Source organism: Manis javanica, chromosome 14 (assembly GCF_040802235.1).
Source record: "Manis javanica isolate MJ-LG chromosome 14, MJ_LKY, whole genome shotgun sequence".
Classification (NCBI taxonomy): domain Eukaryota; kingdom Metazoa; phylum Chordata; class Mammalia; order Pholidota; family Manidae; genus Manis; species Manis javanica.
The window spans coordinates 47,117,456-47,134,264 of NC_133169.1; the positions used below are offsets into that span (position 1 = coordinate 47,117,456).

Sequence of the window (16,809 nt, forward strand, 5' to 3'; positions counted from 1 at the left end):
AAACGTTTTTGAGGGAATGGGAAGTGACAGTCCAGGGGACACACTGCATTTAGCAGAAAGAAAAACAACCTTATTTGTTATGGAGAAAATATCAGCAGTCTGGACAGATGATCAGCCACACATTCCTTACACCAAAGCCTAATCCAGATCAAAGCCTTAATTCTCTCCATTTATGTGAAGACTGAGAGGTGAGGAACCTGAAGGAGACAGCGTTGAAGCTAGAAGATGTGTGTTTATAACACTTAAGGGAAGCAGCAATCTCCAGGATGTAAAAGGACATGTTGATGCAGCAGTTGCTGCTGTACAAGTAAGAAGTTATCCAGAAGTTAAGACGATTAATGAAGTGGCAACACAAAACAACAGATTTTCAGTGGGGATGAAATAATCTACGTTGGAAAGAGATGCCATTTGGGATTTTCATAGCTAGAATGGAGAAATCAACGTTTGGCTTTAAGGCTTTAAATCTTCAAAGGAAGGACTGATTCTCTCGCTTATTTAGAAATAAGGCAGCTGGGAGATTAAGTTGAAACCATAGCTCATTTACCATTCTGAAAATGCTGAATCTACTCTGCCTTTGCTCTATAAATGAAATAAAGCTCAGATGATAACACATTTGTTTATAACATGGTTTACTAAGTACTTAAAACCACTGTTGAGACATGTTGCTGATATAAAAAGATTCCTTTCAAAATATTCCTTATCATTGACAATCCACCATGTGACCCAAGTTCTGTGTTTGAGATTTTCAAGACCTATGTTGTTTTCATGCTGCAAACACAGCAACCATCTGCAGTCCATGGATCAAGAAGTAATTTTGAATTTTAAGTCCTATTGAAGAGATACATTTGGCAAAACTATGGTTGCCATAGACAGTGATTCCCTGATGGATTTAAGCAAAGTAAATTAAAAATTCTCTGGCAATAATTCACTGTTCTATATGCTATTAAGAACATTCGTAATTCATGGGAAGGAGTCAAAATATCAGTATAACAAGAGTTTGGAAATAATTGATTGCAATCAACTTGAGTGAATATAAAGGGTTCAAGACTTTGGCTTAGGAAGCAAACACAGAAGTTGTGAAAACAGCAGAGGAGCTAGAATTAGGAGTGGAGTTCTGAAGATGTGATTGAATGGCTATAATCTTGTGATAAAATTTGAATCCATGAGGAGTTGCTTGTTATGCATGAGCAAAGAAAGTTATTCCTTAACATGGAATCTATTCCTGGTGAAGATGTGAAGATTGTTTAGCTGACAACAAAAAATTTAGAATATTACATACACTTGATTGATATAGCAGTGACAGAGTTTAAGAGATTGATTCCAATTTCAAAAAAATTCTACTGTGGGTAAAATGCTATGAAACAGCATCCAAGAATACAGAGAAATAACTCATAAAAAGAATAGCCAAACAATGCATCATTTCATTTTTATCTTCATTCAATAAATTACCACTCATCCCCAACATTCAACAACCACCAACCTAATCAGTCAGCAGTCAAAACTATCAAGGCAAGATCCTCCACCAGCAAAAAGACTACAGTTCTCTGAAACTCAGAGAATGGTTAGCATTTTTTAACAATAAATTGTTTTCTAATTGAGATACATATACGGTGAAGTGAAAACATTTTTTTGTGCACTGGTCAAATAAAAAATAGACTTAACTTGCTTAACTGTAATATTTGCTATATTTCAGTCATATGAAACAATACACCCAATATCTCTTAGGTATGCCTGTATTTCTATGACTATCCCCATCCTTAATTGTCTGTACATCTCCCATCTTATTTATCTGTTCATTTATAGACACTTATCTTCTTCTATATGTTAGCTATTGCAAACAATGCTGCAATAAACATGAGAGTGAATATATGTCTTCAGTAACTTCTATTTACTTGGACACATACTGAAAATTGGGTTTACTGGATCACGTGGTAGATCTATTTTTAATTTTTTAAGAAACTCAATGTTGTTTACCATAGTGGATTTACTCATTTATATTCCCACCAAGAGTTTACAAGTATTCAGTTATTTTCACATAACAGATGTGCGATAATATCCCAATATAGTTTTGATTTGCACTTCCATGATGACTAGTGATGCTAAGCATCTCTTTTTTTTTTCTTTTTTTGAGAGGGCATCTCTCATATTTATTGATCAAATGGTTGTTAACAACAATAAAATTCTGTATAGGGGAGTCAATGCTCAATGCACAATCACTAATCCACCCAAGCCTAATTCTCGTCAGTCTCCAATCTTCTGAAGCATAACGAACAAGTTCTTACATGGTGAACAAATTCTTACATAGTGAATAAGTTCTTACATGGTGAACAGTACAAGGGCAGTCATCACAGAAACTTTCCGTTTTGATCACGTATTATGAACTATAAACAATCAGGTCAAATATGAAAAATATACTTGCCATTTGTATGTCTTTGGAGAATATCTATTTGGTTTCTTTTCCTAATTTTAAATCAGATTCTTTGCATTTTTGCTATTGATTTGTATAAGGTATTTTTATGTTTTGGATATTAACCCCTTTTCTGATACACAGTTTCCATATATTTTCTCCCAATGTATAGATCAAGGCCAGATCCTCCACCAGCAAAAGATTACAGTTCTCTGAAACTCCGCTTTTGGTGATTTCTGATTTTATTTCTGAGAAACATTTTAAATTTTGCAGTTTCATTCATATATATTTGCTTTCTTTGCTTGTACTTTTTGTGTCATGTCCCCTAAACCTATGTCAATGAACTTTACCTGTGAGTTTTCTCCATGACTTTTCATAGTATCATCTCTTATATGTAAGTGCATAATCCATTTCTAGTTATATTCAGAGTGGTGTATGATAAGAGTGTGGTTTCCCTGTTTTTGCATCTGGATATCCAGTTTCCTCAGTACCACTTATTTAAAATAATATCTTTCCAACTGAGTATTCTTGGCTCCTTTTTTCAAATATTAGGTGATTTATCTCTGGGCTCTCTATTCTGCTCTTCTGTTCTATTGGTGCTTATGTCTGCTTTCATGCCAGTGCCATACTATCTTGATTTATTTTGCTTTGAAATATAGGTTGAAATTGGGAAGCCTACTGTCCAGCTTTTTTTTTAATGGATTGCTTTGGTTATTTAGGGTTTTTTGTGGTTCCACTCTATTTTTAAGATTGTTTTTTGTATATCCGTGAAACATGTCATTGGAATTTTGGTAGGGATTGCATTGAACGTAGAGGTAGCTTTGTATACTAGCTTTTAACAATAACAGTTGTTCCCATCAATGAACATGGGATATCTTTGGATTAATTTCGGTTTATCTAATTTCCTTCATCAATGTCTTCATTGTATAGGTATTTCATTCTTGGCTAAAATTATTCCTAGCAGAAAAGCCTAATTGTACATCTATGGATGAACATATTAAGAACATTTTGGACATATAAAGAATTATCATCCAGCCACGGAAGAGAATATCCTTCTATTTGCAACTACATGGAAGAAACTTGGAGGCATCATTCTATGTGAAATAGGTCAAATAGATAAATACAGATGCTCTGTGATCTTATTTAATGGGGAACAAAAAAAACTTGTAGAAACACAGCAGACAGGTGTTTGCCAGGTGCAGGGTAATGAGTGATGATGGTCACAGTCCACAAACTTCCATTTAAGAAGATAATAAGTTCTTGGGGTGTATATAGAGCCTGGTGACTATAATTAACCATCTATATCGTATAAATGAATGTTGTACAAGTCTAGAACTTAAAACTTCACTTCTAAGAAAGAATAGTTAACTATGGGAAGTATAGATATGTTAACTAACTATATCATTGTAATAATTTTGAATACATACATACAATCTTTATGTTATACTTGATAAGGTAATGCAATATTATATGTCAATTATATATATTTTTTTGAGAGGGCATCTCTTGGGAAAATATTGAAAAACTAAGATTTATTTCTGAAATATTTAATTTTTGGTGCTATTGTAAATGGGATTTTTATTTATTTTCAATTAATTTAATATTAACATATAGAAATGCAACTGATTTTTGTATGATGATTTCATATTCTAAACTTTTACTGAATTTCTTATTAGATCAAACTTTTTTGGGGGGTCTTTAAGAATTTTTATACATAACAATATATCAGTAAAAAAACGACTTTATTTTTTTCTGACTCTGAAGACTTTAATTGTTTTTCCTATGTAATTGCTCTGGCTAACACAACCAGTACTATACTGAATAGGAGAGGTGAGACTGGGCACTTTTGCCTTGTTCTTGTTGTTAGAGAAAAAGATTTCGACTTTTACTGTTGACTATGACATTCGCTGTAAGTTTACATTATATTCCCTTTACTATGTTGGTACATATTACTGTGTATGCAAATTAATGAGAATTTTTAACATGAACGTAACTGGAATTTTAAATGTTTTATTATATGCACTGAGACGACCACATTTAAAATTTCAAACTATTTATTTGGTGCATCATTTTGGTAGATCTGTGTATACTGTTGCATCCTGGAAATGCAAAGACAAATCCCACTTCATCACTGTGTATGATCCTTTTAATGTGTTGTTAAAAATCAGTTGCTAGTATCTTGCTGAGAATTTTTGCGTATATATTCTTCAGGCATTTTAGCATGCATTTTCATCTTGTAATATTCTATTATGGTATTGTTACAAGGGTAGCTCTGTTTCTGCAAAACAAATTTGGGAGTGTTTTTTCTTCAGTTTTTAATAAGAGTTTGAGAATAATTGACATTAATTTTTTTAAATGAGAGAATTAATCTGTGAAGCATAATCATCTTTGGCCTTTCTTTGTGGGGTGTTTCTGGTCACTGAATCAATGTCCCTCCTACCAGAGTATTCAGATTTCTACTTCTTCATGGTTTAAACATTGTATGCCATATGTTTTGGGGAGCTTATCTTGTATATGAGAAATTTACCTTTTCTTTGAGGCTGTCCAATTTGTTGGCATCTAAATTATCACAGTAGTCTCTAATGAGCCTACATATTTTGTGGTATTAGTGGTAATGCCTCCTATTTCATTCATTATTTTATTAATTTATATCCTCTCTCTTTTTCTTACTAAGCCTAGCTAAAGGATACTCAATTTTGCTTATTTTATTAATAAATATGTTCTTCATTTCATTGACTTTTTTTAGCCTCTCAGTAATTTCTGCTCTAATCTTTAGTTCCTTTCTTCCAGCTTTGGACTTAGTTTGTGATTTTTCTAGTTCCATGAGGGGTAAAATTTCATTGTATATTTAGTATCTTTCTTCTTTCTGAATGTAGACTTACATTAGTACGAATTTCCCTCCAAGCACTGCTTTTTCTGCAGCTCACAATTTTGCTATGGTTTGTTTACACCTTAAACTTAACTGTGCAGTGTGGTGACTATAGTTTAAAATAGTGTATTGCATTCTTGAAAGTTCCAAGGAGAAGAGAGCTATAATGTTCTCACTGTAACAATGACAACAAAATGGAAATTATGTCAGTTGAAGGATATATTAAGTAACCTTACTGTAGTAAATTTTTTTCAATATAAACTCATATCAAATAATCACATTATGCATACTAAAGTTTTATAAAGTTTTATGTCATTGTATCTCACTAAACCTGAAAAATATTTTTAAAATAAAAAGGATTTGAAAATGTTGAAAAAATAAATAGAAGAAACATTAAATTAACATAGAGTCTATGTGAATAACAGAAGGTATATAATCAGTAATGTAATGAACACTGATCAAGACAAAGATGGGGAGATGGTTTCACTTTTAGTTTCAAATATAGTACTGATTATTGGTATTCTTTTTGACAAGCCAATTGAACTATTAGTTTCAGCTTTTATATTAGGGGAAGAAGAATAGAAAAAAACAGTATTTCACAAATTTTCATTCAGCTTTAATGAGAAAAATTCTCTATATTTATGTATCTTTGTATATGTAGTCACACATGCATAAAAGTATATTTTGTAAAATGAAAATAATCTATGGATTTAACTCATATTTCATAGGTGAGAATTTATTAGTAATGGGATTTGTGATTATTGTTACTACAGGTTAAGATTTTGATACATATTGAGATTAACAATAAAAGTTGTTTTAAAGATATCAGACAAAAAAAATGCAAGGGTAGTATATCCATGAGCTTCCTTAGCTCTCTTAATTGCATTCCTCTTTCTAGGTCTCAGAGGGAATTAATCAAAAGAAAAACCATTCACTCAGTCGGCATAATTAAACCAGGCATGATGTCGCTCTCCTACTTCTCTTTGTGCACTTAACCTGGACACGCTCCTTCAGCCCATCTGGGTGAGATGAGCAACATCATATGATGGAGGGTTAACCAGAAAAACAGAAAGAACTGTGAGATCAAAGGGTAATTATTGTTTTGACTTATTCTTCTGCTTCTGCACATTCTATTAGTTGCCAAAAATATTTCCTCAAATTTTTACCTATCATCTGTTTTTAAGAAGAAAGGCAAATGTACATTTCTTCTTAAAATCTTCATGTAACATGTATTTACAGCAATGTATTAGGAAATGGGCTTTTGTTTTCCAATTATTTTGGACAAAAGAATACAAATCCTTCCTCCTTTATTGGGTGCTGCCTTTCACTCCCCTTAGACTGAAATTTTACAACAGATGTACTGATTTACTTTGAGTAGGGACAATTTCTGAAGGTTAGAAAATGCTAAAAAACAATCCCCTTCATATTTTTGTTTCCCTAAAGAAATGGACAGTGCATGACTTCACCAATGTTGTTTACTGTGGAGGGAAGACTGTTTCCCCAAGAATTCTGAGGCAGTCACAGCCTTTGGATTCAAATCTTGGACTGAAACACAGGTTCTTAACTCCGCTTAGTTGCATGGTGTTAGGCAGACCCTGAGATGCTGAATCTTTTAATGTGGAAAAGGAGAAAATTAGGATTCGGTACTTCACAGAAGCTCTTGGGAAAGAAGTGTAGTAAAACAGTTGAGTAGTTGCTTCAAATAAACATTTGATATTCTACCAGAACTGAGTGATTTCCCAATTAAACATGCACTAAGTTGTTTACATGAAACTGTAGGAATTACACTAGCAGAAAGTAAGCAAGTATGTGGGAGAAACAGCCGCCATGCCTGATACAGAGTGTTCCTCACTTGCCTGTTGGTCCAGGTGGGCTGCTTACTGTGGCTCAATGACAGTTACCCCAGTTACCAGAGTATAGCGGAGGTTTCCCTGGCACCTGCCACGCGCCTCCCTGGTCTTCCTCCGTTCACTCTGCAAGCAGTTTGAAGGTATTCACTCGGACTGTACACTGAGCTGGTCTTTGCTTCACTTTGGCTGCATGTGTAGACTTGGTCAGCAGGTATATTTTGCAATTTATCTCTCTCTGTTTTTAAATTATGCACAGAGCTCAGAATCCATCTACCATTAAGGGTGGGATTTCACAGAAAGGTTATAATTTTTTAGTGTAATATATCCCAGATTTGTTAGATATTTATATCAAGAAATCAAAATCACTTACAGTATTCTCTACTGCTTTGGCACCGTAGACCTGGGAATGTTAGTAAACTGAATATTGAAATTATTGCAAGAAAATAAAATATATGTGAAATTTGGAAATTCCTTCTGAAATATCCCCTCATCATAGCTATCTCTAAATTCTTTCCATAAAGAAGAGCCAAATATTTCCTTCCTGCTACTAAGGACTTTTGATATTTAACCTTTGTCATATTATAAATTGAAAACCTGCAAATGTTTTATCTATGGCAGAGAAATGGTAGATGAATCTATTACTGATTGATTCTCTTAAGAAAGGCCAGAGGATATGTGCATCTATTATTTATTTATTTATTTATTTATTTTGTAGGCATTTAAAAATTCCACACAAATCACATTTATATATTTGTCCCTATACACACTGCAACCTCCTTAAGTGCAACCAAGTTTAGCTTGTGTTTGATCTTCAGCGTCTGTAACACAGAGGCGGGGCGTGCGCAGTCAGGGGAGGGTCGGCAGCGGTGTGCAGTCTGCCTCTGCGTCTGCGTTTCCATGAAACATTAACTGCTGTGTGAGTTACAGGAGGTAACATTTGGGAAAAAAATGAGAGCCTCGTCTTATAATTGGCAGTAGCACTCTAAATCCTATTTATTCTCCCCTGAGATTTAGAGGAAATGGCAGCTTTAAGATTAATTTCAACTGGAGAAAAATATGTATTAGACAGAAACGAGAAACATTTCTACATAAAGGCTCTGCTTAATCAGGTTTAAATAAGAAATATATATTTATGTCAGTATTCATACTTATTTAAAATTTTATTTAAATTTTATATATTTGTATAATACAATTATATGTATATATACAAAGTATATGTATAACATATGTATGTATACAAACACACACTCCTAAGTTGCTTAGGAATACAGAAATGACCAAATCCAAATTCTGAAATATATAAATAGGGATTAAACTGCTGAACTGAGACAATGTATCTTATATCAACAGACATAGCCACCATATCCTACATAGATTATACACAATTATTACTGTAGATATTAACTTTTTGAACTAGCAGTATGCATTGTTTATTCACATGTGACTCCTAATATTTTAAACATTTTCACTATTTTACCTCACTTACTCTTAAATACACTTGCAATTAAACATTATTACCCTCTTTTTATGTAGAATGGGCAGAAGAATAGTATCTAGAAGACAAACTAGACCCATAAGCATAGTCCAGTTTCAGAGTTTGGGCTCTTAACATAGTGCACCTAGGATAGGTAGGGGGCTGGTGGTTGTGAGGATCCCCACCTGCTTCTTGTGATATGTGAACCACTCCAACCAACCCCAGTACCTCACAGGGTGGCCCAACCCAAAGGGAAACATGGTTTCAACTGTTTCATATACATTTTCTCCAAATTGTGTTTCAGCTAGGTTTTGAATCTTTTTTGTTTTGTTGATGTATGATTGATGTATATCATTATATTAGTTTCAAGTGTACAATGGGATGATTTATATTTGTATACAATATGAAATAAAATATTTCTTATATGGAATATACCTTGAAGAGTTTTTAAGATACCAGTGGGATCCTTAAACAAGGTATTTAAATAAAATTCTGAGTGTTATAACAAAAATTTTAGAATAACATGTATCTTTTTTCAGGGATCCACTTACTGTGTTTGAATAGGGAAGAATGACAATGCAGATTTTGTACTTGTCTATAAAGGACACTTCAGATAATGTCATGACCTCAACTTGTGGCAGCCTCACCATAAATTACCAATTCTTTTGACCCACTGTTGTGAATTGCTATTTTTCTGGTCAATTAGTAAAATTCCAGGTACTTTGCAAGTTCCAGATCTGGAGGCCATGGGATTTCTTCCAGTTAGCATATTTGGGTTGCACACACATACACACACCCACTAAATGTTTATTTCAGAGGGTATTTTCTCATGATTGGTCCACTAACCCTAATGCCTTCCTTCATGGGCCAGGTGAAATCATGGAGGGCACCACCTGGATGGCCAACCACTCAGGAAGGTCAGAGTTCATCCTGATGGGAATCTTCAGTCAATCCCAACACCCAACCCTCCTTGGCATGGTCATTTTCATGGTTTTCCTGATGGCCTTGTCTGGAAACACCATCCTGATCCTTCTCATATGCTCTGAGGCCCGCCTCCACACCCCCATGTACTTTTTCATCAGCCAGTTGTCTCTCATGGATGTGATGTACATTTCCGTCACTGTGCCCAAGATGCTCATGGACCGGGTCACGGGTGTGAACATCATCTCAGCCCCCGGATGTGGGATGCAGATGTTCCTCTATTTGACACTGGCAGGTTCAGAATGTTTCCTCATGGCCACCATGGCCTATGACCGCTATGCAGCCATCTGCCATCCTCTCCATTACCCTGTCCTCATGAACAACAGGGTGTGTGTTCTCCTGGCATCTGGCTGTTGGCTCCTTGGATCAGTGGATGGCTTCATGCTCACCCCTGTCACCATGACCTTCCCCTTCTGCAGATCCCGGGAGATCCATCATTTCTTCTGTGAGGTCCCTGCTGTAGTGAAGCTCTCCTGCTCAGACACCTCCATGTATGAGACACTCATGTACCTCTGCTGTGTCCTCATGCTGCTCATCCCTGTGACCATCATTTCAGGTTCTTACTACTTCATCCTCCTCACCATCCACAGGATGAACTCGGCAGAGGGCCGGAAGAAGGCCTTTGCCACCTGCTCCTCCCACATGACTGTGGTCACCCTCTTCTATGGGTCTGGCGTCTACACCTACATGCTCCCCAGCTCCTCCCACACCCCTGAGAAGGACATGGGGTTGTCTGTATTTTACACCATACTCACTCCTGTGCTAAACCCTTTGATCTATAGTCTAAGGAATAAATATGTAATGGCAGCTCTGAAGAAAATGTTGAATGTGGGACCTGTCTTTCAAGAAAACATAAAGTAGGAAAATTTAATGTTTTTCCTTTCTCTAAACATTATACATTTAGAATCTTAGGCCAACAGTGTTCTTTAGATTTTCATAACATGATGCCTTATCTATTTTTCATACATCATTTAAAAATTGCATCCCTCTACTAGAAAATTTTGATTTTGAAAATTTTCTCCTGTCTTTCTTTCTCCTTTGTAACTCTTTAAGATATATTGTGCAAGCGTATTGTATTTGTGTTATTTTTACTGAAGTTCATAACTGCACTCTGAATCTATAGAAAGAAATATCCATACTTTCAGAAGACACATAACAAAAATTATTTAGAAGAGAAAGTCATGCAAAGCTATGAAATTTATTTAAATTAGAAAGAAGAAAAGAGATGACATGAAAGAAAGGCAGTTTTGAAAAATGGTGATTCTGGGTCAAAAACGTATGTGCTTCATACCATGCATACCTATGTTACTTTTCTGTATATATAAAATTGTTCTGCATAAACATTCAAAGTATCAGTTCTTCCTGCTTTATTGAATTTGTTCTCTTCTTTTTTTGAATATTTGTGTTATGTTTGTGCAGTGTGACATAATTCTTAGGAAACGTGTTCATTTAAATGTGTTTAATGATTTCTGAGACAGTTCTGGCATCTACCTGCCTTAATTTGGGCTACTTTTTCCATACAGTCCAAACCTCAATGCACCTAGTAACAATTAATTTTTGCCAGCAAGAGGTAGGTTTAGGATAGTGAATTCCATAAGGAACTGTGGGTAAACTGTAAGTTAAGAGTGGAAGGCAAAGCAGAGACATCCTCCTTCATATAAAATAAAGAAGCAACTACAGCAAATACTACTAACCCAGAAAATCACCTGAAAACAGCAGAATAGACCATCTGCACCTGGTGAAGAGAAGTAAAACTGAGAAGGCTATAGTGAAGGAGCCATGACTGATTGGGACCCAGACCCATTCCCCATTCTGGCCCACAAGTGGCGGGGGAGAGGAGTGGAGCAGAGAGAGAACAAGTGCTCAGAATCTAGCACACAGGCCCAGATAAATGCTCCAGGCAGATGAGTCCACATAGCACTGGGCTTTGGTGAGTGACAGGGCTGTACCTCAGGGAGATGTGCAGCATTCTGGGAGGCCATGATCCTGTAACTTGTGGAGGAAAGGCATTCTCCATCAGCCCCACTGAGATCCAAGTGGAGACCACACATCGAACGATTTACCAGCAGTGAGCAGTGTGCCTCAGATGCATGGGTTAAGTGAGCTCTTTCCGAGGATAAAGGGAAGGTGGATGGTGCCTCCCCAGCCACACCTCAACCCAGCGGGCTGGGTATTCACAGGAACCCGCTCTGAGCACTCCATCCCCCTCCATGCAGCTCAGCCACATGGCAGTCCTTCCTTGTGCCCCCGCCCTGCCCAGCCCACTCAGCCAGGCAGACTGCGGTGCCTACAGGCAGAGGGAGGACACTTCCATGTGCCTCTCACCCTCCCCCAGTCCACATGGTGGGTGTGTGCATGAGCCAGCCCTGTACTCTAGCTCCCTCACTGGAAGGATGCCCACAGCAGCTCCCTGCACTCCTGCCCTGTCCTGCCATCTTGGCCCAGCAGCAGCTGTCTTTGCTGACAAGCAGGCAGAGGGCAGCTCTACCTATAGTTCATCCCAGCAGAAGTGCCTCAAAGCACACAAAGGGCCCAGAGGCCTGCGGGCTCCTCTGCTGACCCAGACCAACCACTGCTGGCAGACAGGCAGAAAGGCAGCCTTGCCCATTGCCCACCAGCTGCACCCTAGGGCCCCACCTTAAAGGTGAACTGGGCACTGCGAGTAAACTGTCTTCAGCTGCTGTGCACCAAGGATGCCTTCTTCATGAACCCATTACCCTGCACATCAGGAAGCATAACAAGGTTTAACTATAAGGAGAGAGTACTGAAGTCAACCAGAGAATTAAAAATATTAGTTATGAGTGAAACCCCATCAGGCTGTCAGCAGACTACTCAGCAGAACCGTACAGGCAGAAGCCAGGGGCATGATATGCTTATTGTACTGAACCTGAAGGACCTTCACCAAGAATCCTCTAAGAGCAAAAGTCTCATTCAGATATGCAGAGATCAAACAATTCCCGGATAAATGACAACTCAAGGAATTTATGACCATTCAATCAGCATAACAGGATACAGCAAAGGGACTGCCATAGATGGAAAGGTTTCTAAGGATAATAGTTTCATGTTTTTCTAATTCTATTCTCTGTTAATATGAAATTGCTTGTTTGCTTGTTTTTTAGAGCCCACATGGAAGTGAGGCCATACAGTGTTTGTCTCTGTCTGGCTCAGCTCAGCGCAATGCCTTCTAGATTCACCCACTTTGTCATCAATGGCAAGACTTTCTTCTTTTTATTCTTGAATGATACACCATGCCTGTTGTGTGTGTGTAATTTTATGTATGCACTCATCCATCTAAGATCTTTTAGGTTGTTCTATAGTTTGGCTGTTGTGAATAACACAGAAGTGAACATGGGTGTGCAGATCCTCTTTGACATACTGATTTCAGTTCTTTCAATTATCTCCTGGCATTGGAATCGCTGGATCAAATGGACTTCTGAGGCACCCCTATACTGTGTTCCATAGAATGCTCCATTTCACATTTACACCAACAGTGTATAGAGGTACTTTTTCCTATATCGTGTTGATATTTGTATTCTGTCTGACAACAGCCATGTTAAGATACATGAGGTGGTACCGGGTTATGGTTTTGTTTTATAGTCCTCTGTCAATAAGAGATGTTGAGGCATCTTTTAAGGCATATCCACTTTGGAAAATGATACACAGGTCCTTTCTTCTTTAATTTATTGAACTATTTGCTTTTTTTAAAAACAAAAACTTTATTGGTTATCAAATTACAACTTTCAAAATTGTAAATACATTTATCTTCGGCCCAACAATCACATTTCTGAGACTTAATCCTACAGACAGGTACAGCTGCACATGTACATACAATATCACAGTACTGGCTGTAAAGGAAAAACATCAGAGACAATCCAAGGACCATCCATAGAAAGCTGGTTACATGGTCTATGGTATGCCTATCCCCTACCCCAAAATAATTGCCATGCAGCTGTAAAAGAGATGGAGAAGGCCTCCATGTTCTGATAGGAAAGAGCTCTAGGATATGCCCTTAAGTGAGGATAACAAGAACAGTGTGCAGCGTGTGCTATGTTTTGTCTAAGAAACCATACTTCCCATGTGTAAGTTTTCTGTATATTTCCGATCATAATCCCTTATAATATATGTTGTTGGCAAATATTTCCTCCCTTTCCATAGACTGATTTTCATTTTATTGATTGTTTTTTTGTGGTGGAGAGGATTTTTTTAAAATGAAAGTATAATTGATATGCAATCTTATGAAGGTTTCATGTCCAACATTGTGGTTTCAACATTCGCAAACATAGGCAAGCCCTCTTCCACTCCATTGCAGTAACTGTCAGCATATTAAGATGCTTTAGAGTCATTACTTATCTTCTCCGAGCTATCCTGCCTTCCCCGTGACCTACCTATATTATGTGCGATAATCATAATACACCTTAACCTCCTTCTCCCTCCCTCCCTACCCACCTTTCCCAAACCCTTCCCCTTGGTAACTGCTAAAGGGACTCCTTCTTGGAGTCTGTGAGTCTGCTGCTGTTTTGTTGCTTCAGTTTTGCTTTGTTGTTATACTCCACAAATGACTGAATTCATTTGGTACTTTCTTTCTCCACCTGGCTTATTTCACTGGACATAATACCCTCTAGCTCCATCCACGTATTGCAAATGGTAGGATTTGTTTTCTTCTTATGGCTGAACCATATTCCATTGTGCATATGCACCACCTGTTCTCTATCCATTCATATCCCGATGGACACTTAGGTTGCTTCCATATCTTGGCTATTGTAAATAGTGCTGTGAAAAAACACAGAGGATTTTTCAAAAACATATGTCTTTTCTAATCAAGGATCTTGTTTTCTTCAGTGAAATTCCTAGGGGTGGAAATACTGGGTCAAATGGTATTTCTATTTTTAGTTTTTGAGAACCTCCATATTGCTTTCCACATGGTTGAACTGATTTGCATTCACATCAGCAGCGTAGGAGGATTCCCCTTTCTCTGCATTCTAGCCAGCATTTCTTGTTCCTTGTCTTTAGGATGTTGACTATTTTAACTGGTGAGAGGTGATATCTCATTGTGATTTTAATTTGTATTTCCCTGATAATTAGTGGTGTGGAGCATCTTTTTGTGTGCCTGTTGACCATCTGAATTTCTTCTTTGGAGAAGTGCCTGTTCAGATCCTCTGCCCATTTTTAATCAGATTATTTGTTTTTTGGGGGTTAAAGCATGTGAGTTCTTTATATATATTAAATGTTAACCCCTTATCATATACATCATTTACAAATATATTCTCCCATACTGTAGGATGCTTTTTTTGTTCTACTAACGGTATCCTTTGCTGTACAGAAGCTTTTTAGTTTGATGTAGCCCCATTTATTCATTTTTTGCTTTAAATTCCCATGCCTGAGGAGATGTGTTAAGGAAAAAGTTGTTCCTGTTTATATTCAAGAGATTTTTGCCTATATTTTATTCTAAGAGTTTCATAGTTTTTTTTATGAGGCACAAATTCTATTTAAGGGTTGTAATTAGGAAAGAACAAGAAAAGCTATAGAAGTAGCAGGAGGAAGAAAACATGGGAAGATTGATTATTTCTTTGACATATCTTCTTGTAGAGTAACTTAAGCATGTACATGTTTTAAACTACTAATTAAATTGTGCTCACACATTAACATAATAGGAATACAGTTACATAACCAGAGCAGCTCTATAATTACCAGCCATCTCCAGTGAAACCAAGAAAACCAGTTAGGCATCCCAGGCATTTGTGAAAATTTAGCTATGACTTGATGGATATTGTCCAACTGTACTTGAAGAGTCTGAGAGAAGACAGACAAATTAAAACAGTCCATTCCTGGGAACTGTTCACATCCCATATGTTCTTTTAACAGTAGGTAGTCTGTAATTGTAAGATTTTGGAGTGCTACAACTTGCACTTCTCCTAATTCTTGGTTGAGTTCCAAGAGTATAGATCCAGTCAAATTTCTTGTTTTACTGTATGCACAGGCCAGCTTAGAAATCTCCTTCTTCATTCCCATGGCAAGCCCAGGAACCGGTGGGATGAATGCAGCTACAGCTATAGCAGCGCCTGGATCTTTGTTGAGGTTTTTTGATGATCATCTTCTGGTATGAGTCTTCCAGAGAGTGCTGATGTTAGAAGTTCTTCTTCATATTGTATCTTAGTTCATTTTCTGGGTAGCCAAATTAGGCTTTGATCCTCTGTATAAACACAAACAGACCCTTGGCCCACACTTTGATATGCCCTTTATACCATTGTGTAGAACACATTGGAGGTCACCACACAGGAACTGCTTTTTTTTTTAAGAGAAAGGAATATTATCAGAAAAATGTACCTCCATAGCCGATCATCTGACACCCATTAAGTGATCAAAATTAAGGATATTTAAAGTATGCATTAATCATTGAATTACAGTTAGATTTATCCTATCAGGGAGTAAACCCCCTTTTCTTTCTTTCTTTTTTTTTTGTCATTAATCTACACTTATATGAAGAATATTATGTTTACTACGCTCTCCCCTATACAAGTTCCCCCTATAAACCCCTATACAGTCACTGTCTATCAGCATAGCAAAATGTTGTAGAATCACTACTTGTCTTCTCTGTGTTGTACAGCCCTCCCCTTTCTCCCACCTCCCATTATGCATGCTAATCTTAATACCCCCCTTCTTCTTCCCCCCCCTTATCTACCCTATGCACCCATCCTCCACAGTCCCTTTCCCTTTGGTACCTGTTAGTCCATTCTTGGGTTCTGCGATTCTGCTGTCTATGGTTCCTTCAGGTTTTCCTTTGTTCTTATACTCCACAGATGAGTGAAATCATTTGGTATTTCTCTTTCTCCACTTGGCTTATTTCACTGAGCATAGTACTCTCCAGCTCCATCCATGTTGCTGCAAATGGTAGGATTTTCCCTCTTCTTATGGCTGAGTAGTATTCCATTGTGTATATGTACCACACTTCTTTATCCATTCATCTACCGATGGACATTTAGGTTGCTTCCAATTCTTGGCTATTGTAAATAGTGTTGCGATAAACATAGGGGTGCATCTGTCTTTCCCAAAGTTGATTGCTGCATTCGTACGGTAAATTCCTAGGAGTGGAATTCCTGGGTCAAATGGTAAGTCTGTTTTGAGCATTTTGAGGAACCTCCATACTGCTTTCCACAATGGTTGAACTAATTTACATTCCCACCAGCAGTGTAGGAGGGTTCTCCTTTCTCCACAACCTCACCAACATTCG

General features: G+C 37.2%; 1 protein-coding gene across 1 annotated transcript; it reads left to right on the forward strand.

The window, feature by feature from the left end:
• Positions 1-9,479: 9,479 nt before the first annotated feature.
• On the forward strand, positions 9,480-10,442 carry LOC108406687 (olfactory receptor 2T29-like). Its single transcript, XM_037002394.2, has one exon. It carries the CDS (start codon positions 9,480-9,482, stop codon positions 10,440-10,442), a length of 963 nt encoding a protein of 320 aa, XP_036858289.2.
• The last annotated feature ends 6,367 nt before the right edge of the window (positions 10,443-16,809 follow it).

What these genes read in the sequence shown, in the direction of transcription:
- LOC108406687 (XM_037002394.2), top strand. Translation starts at nt 9,480, where the DNA reads ATGGAGGGCACCACCTGGATGGCCAACCACTCAGGAAGGTCAGAGTTC.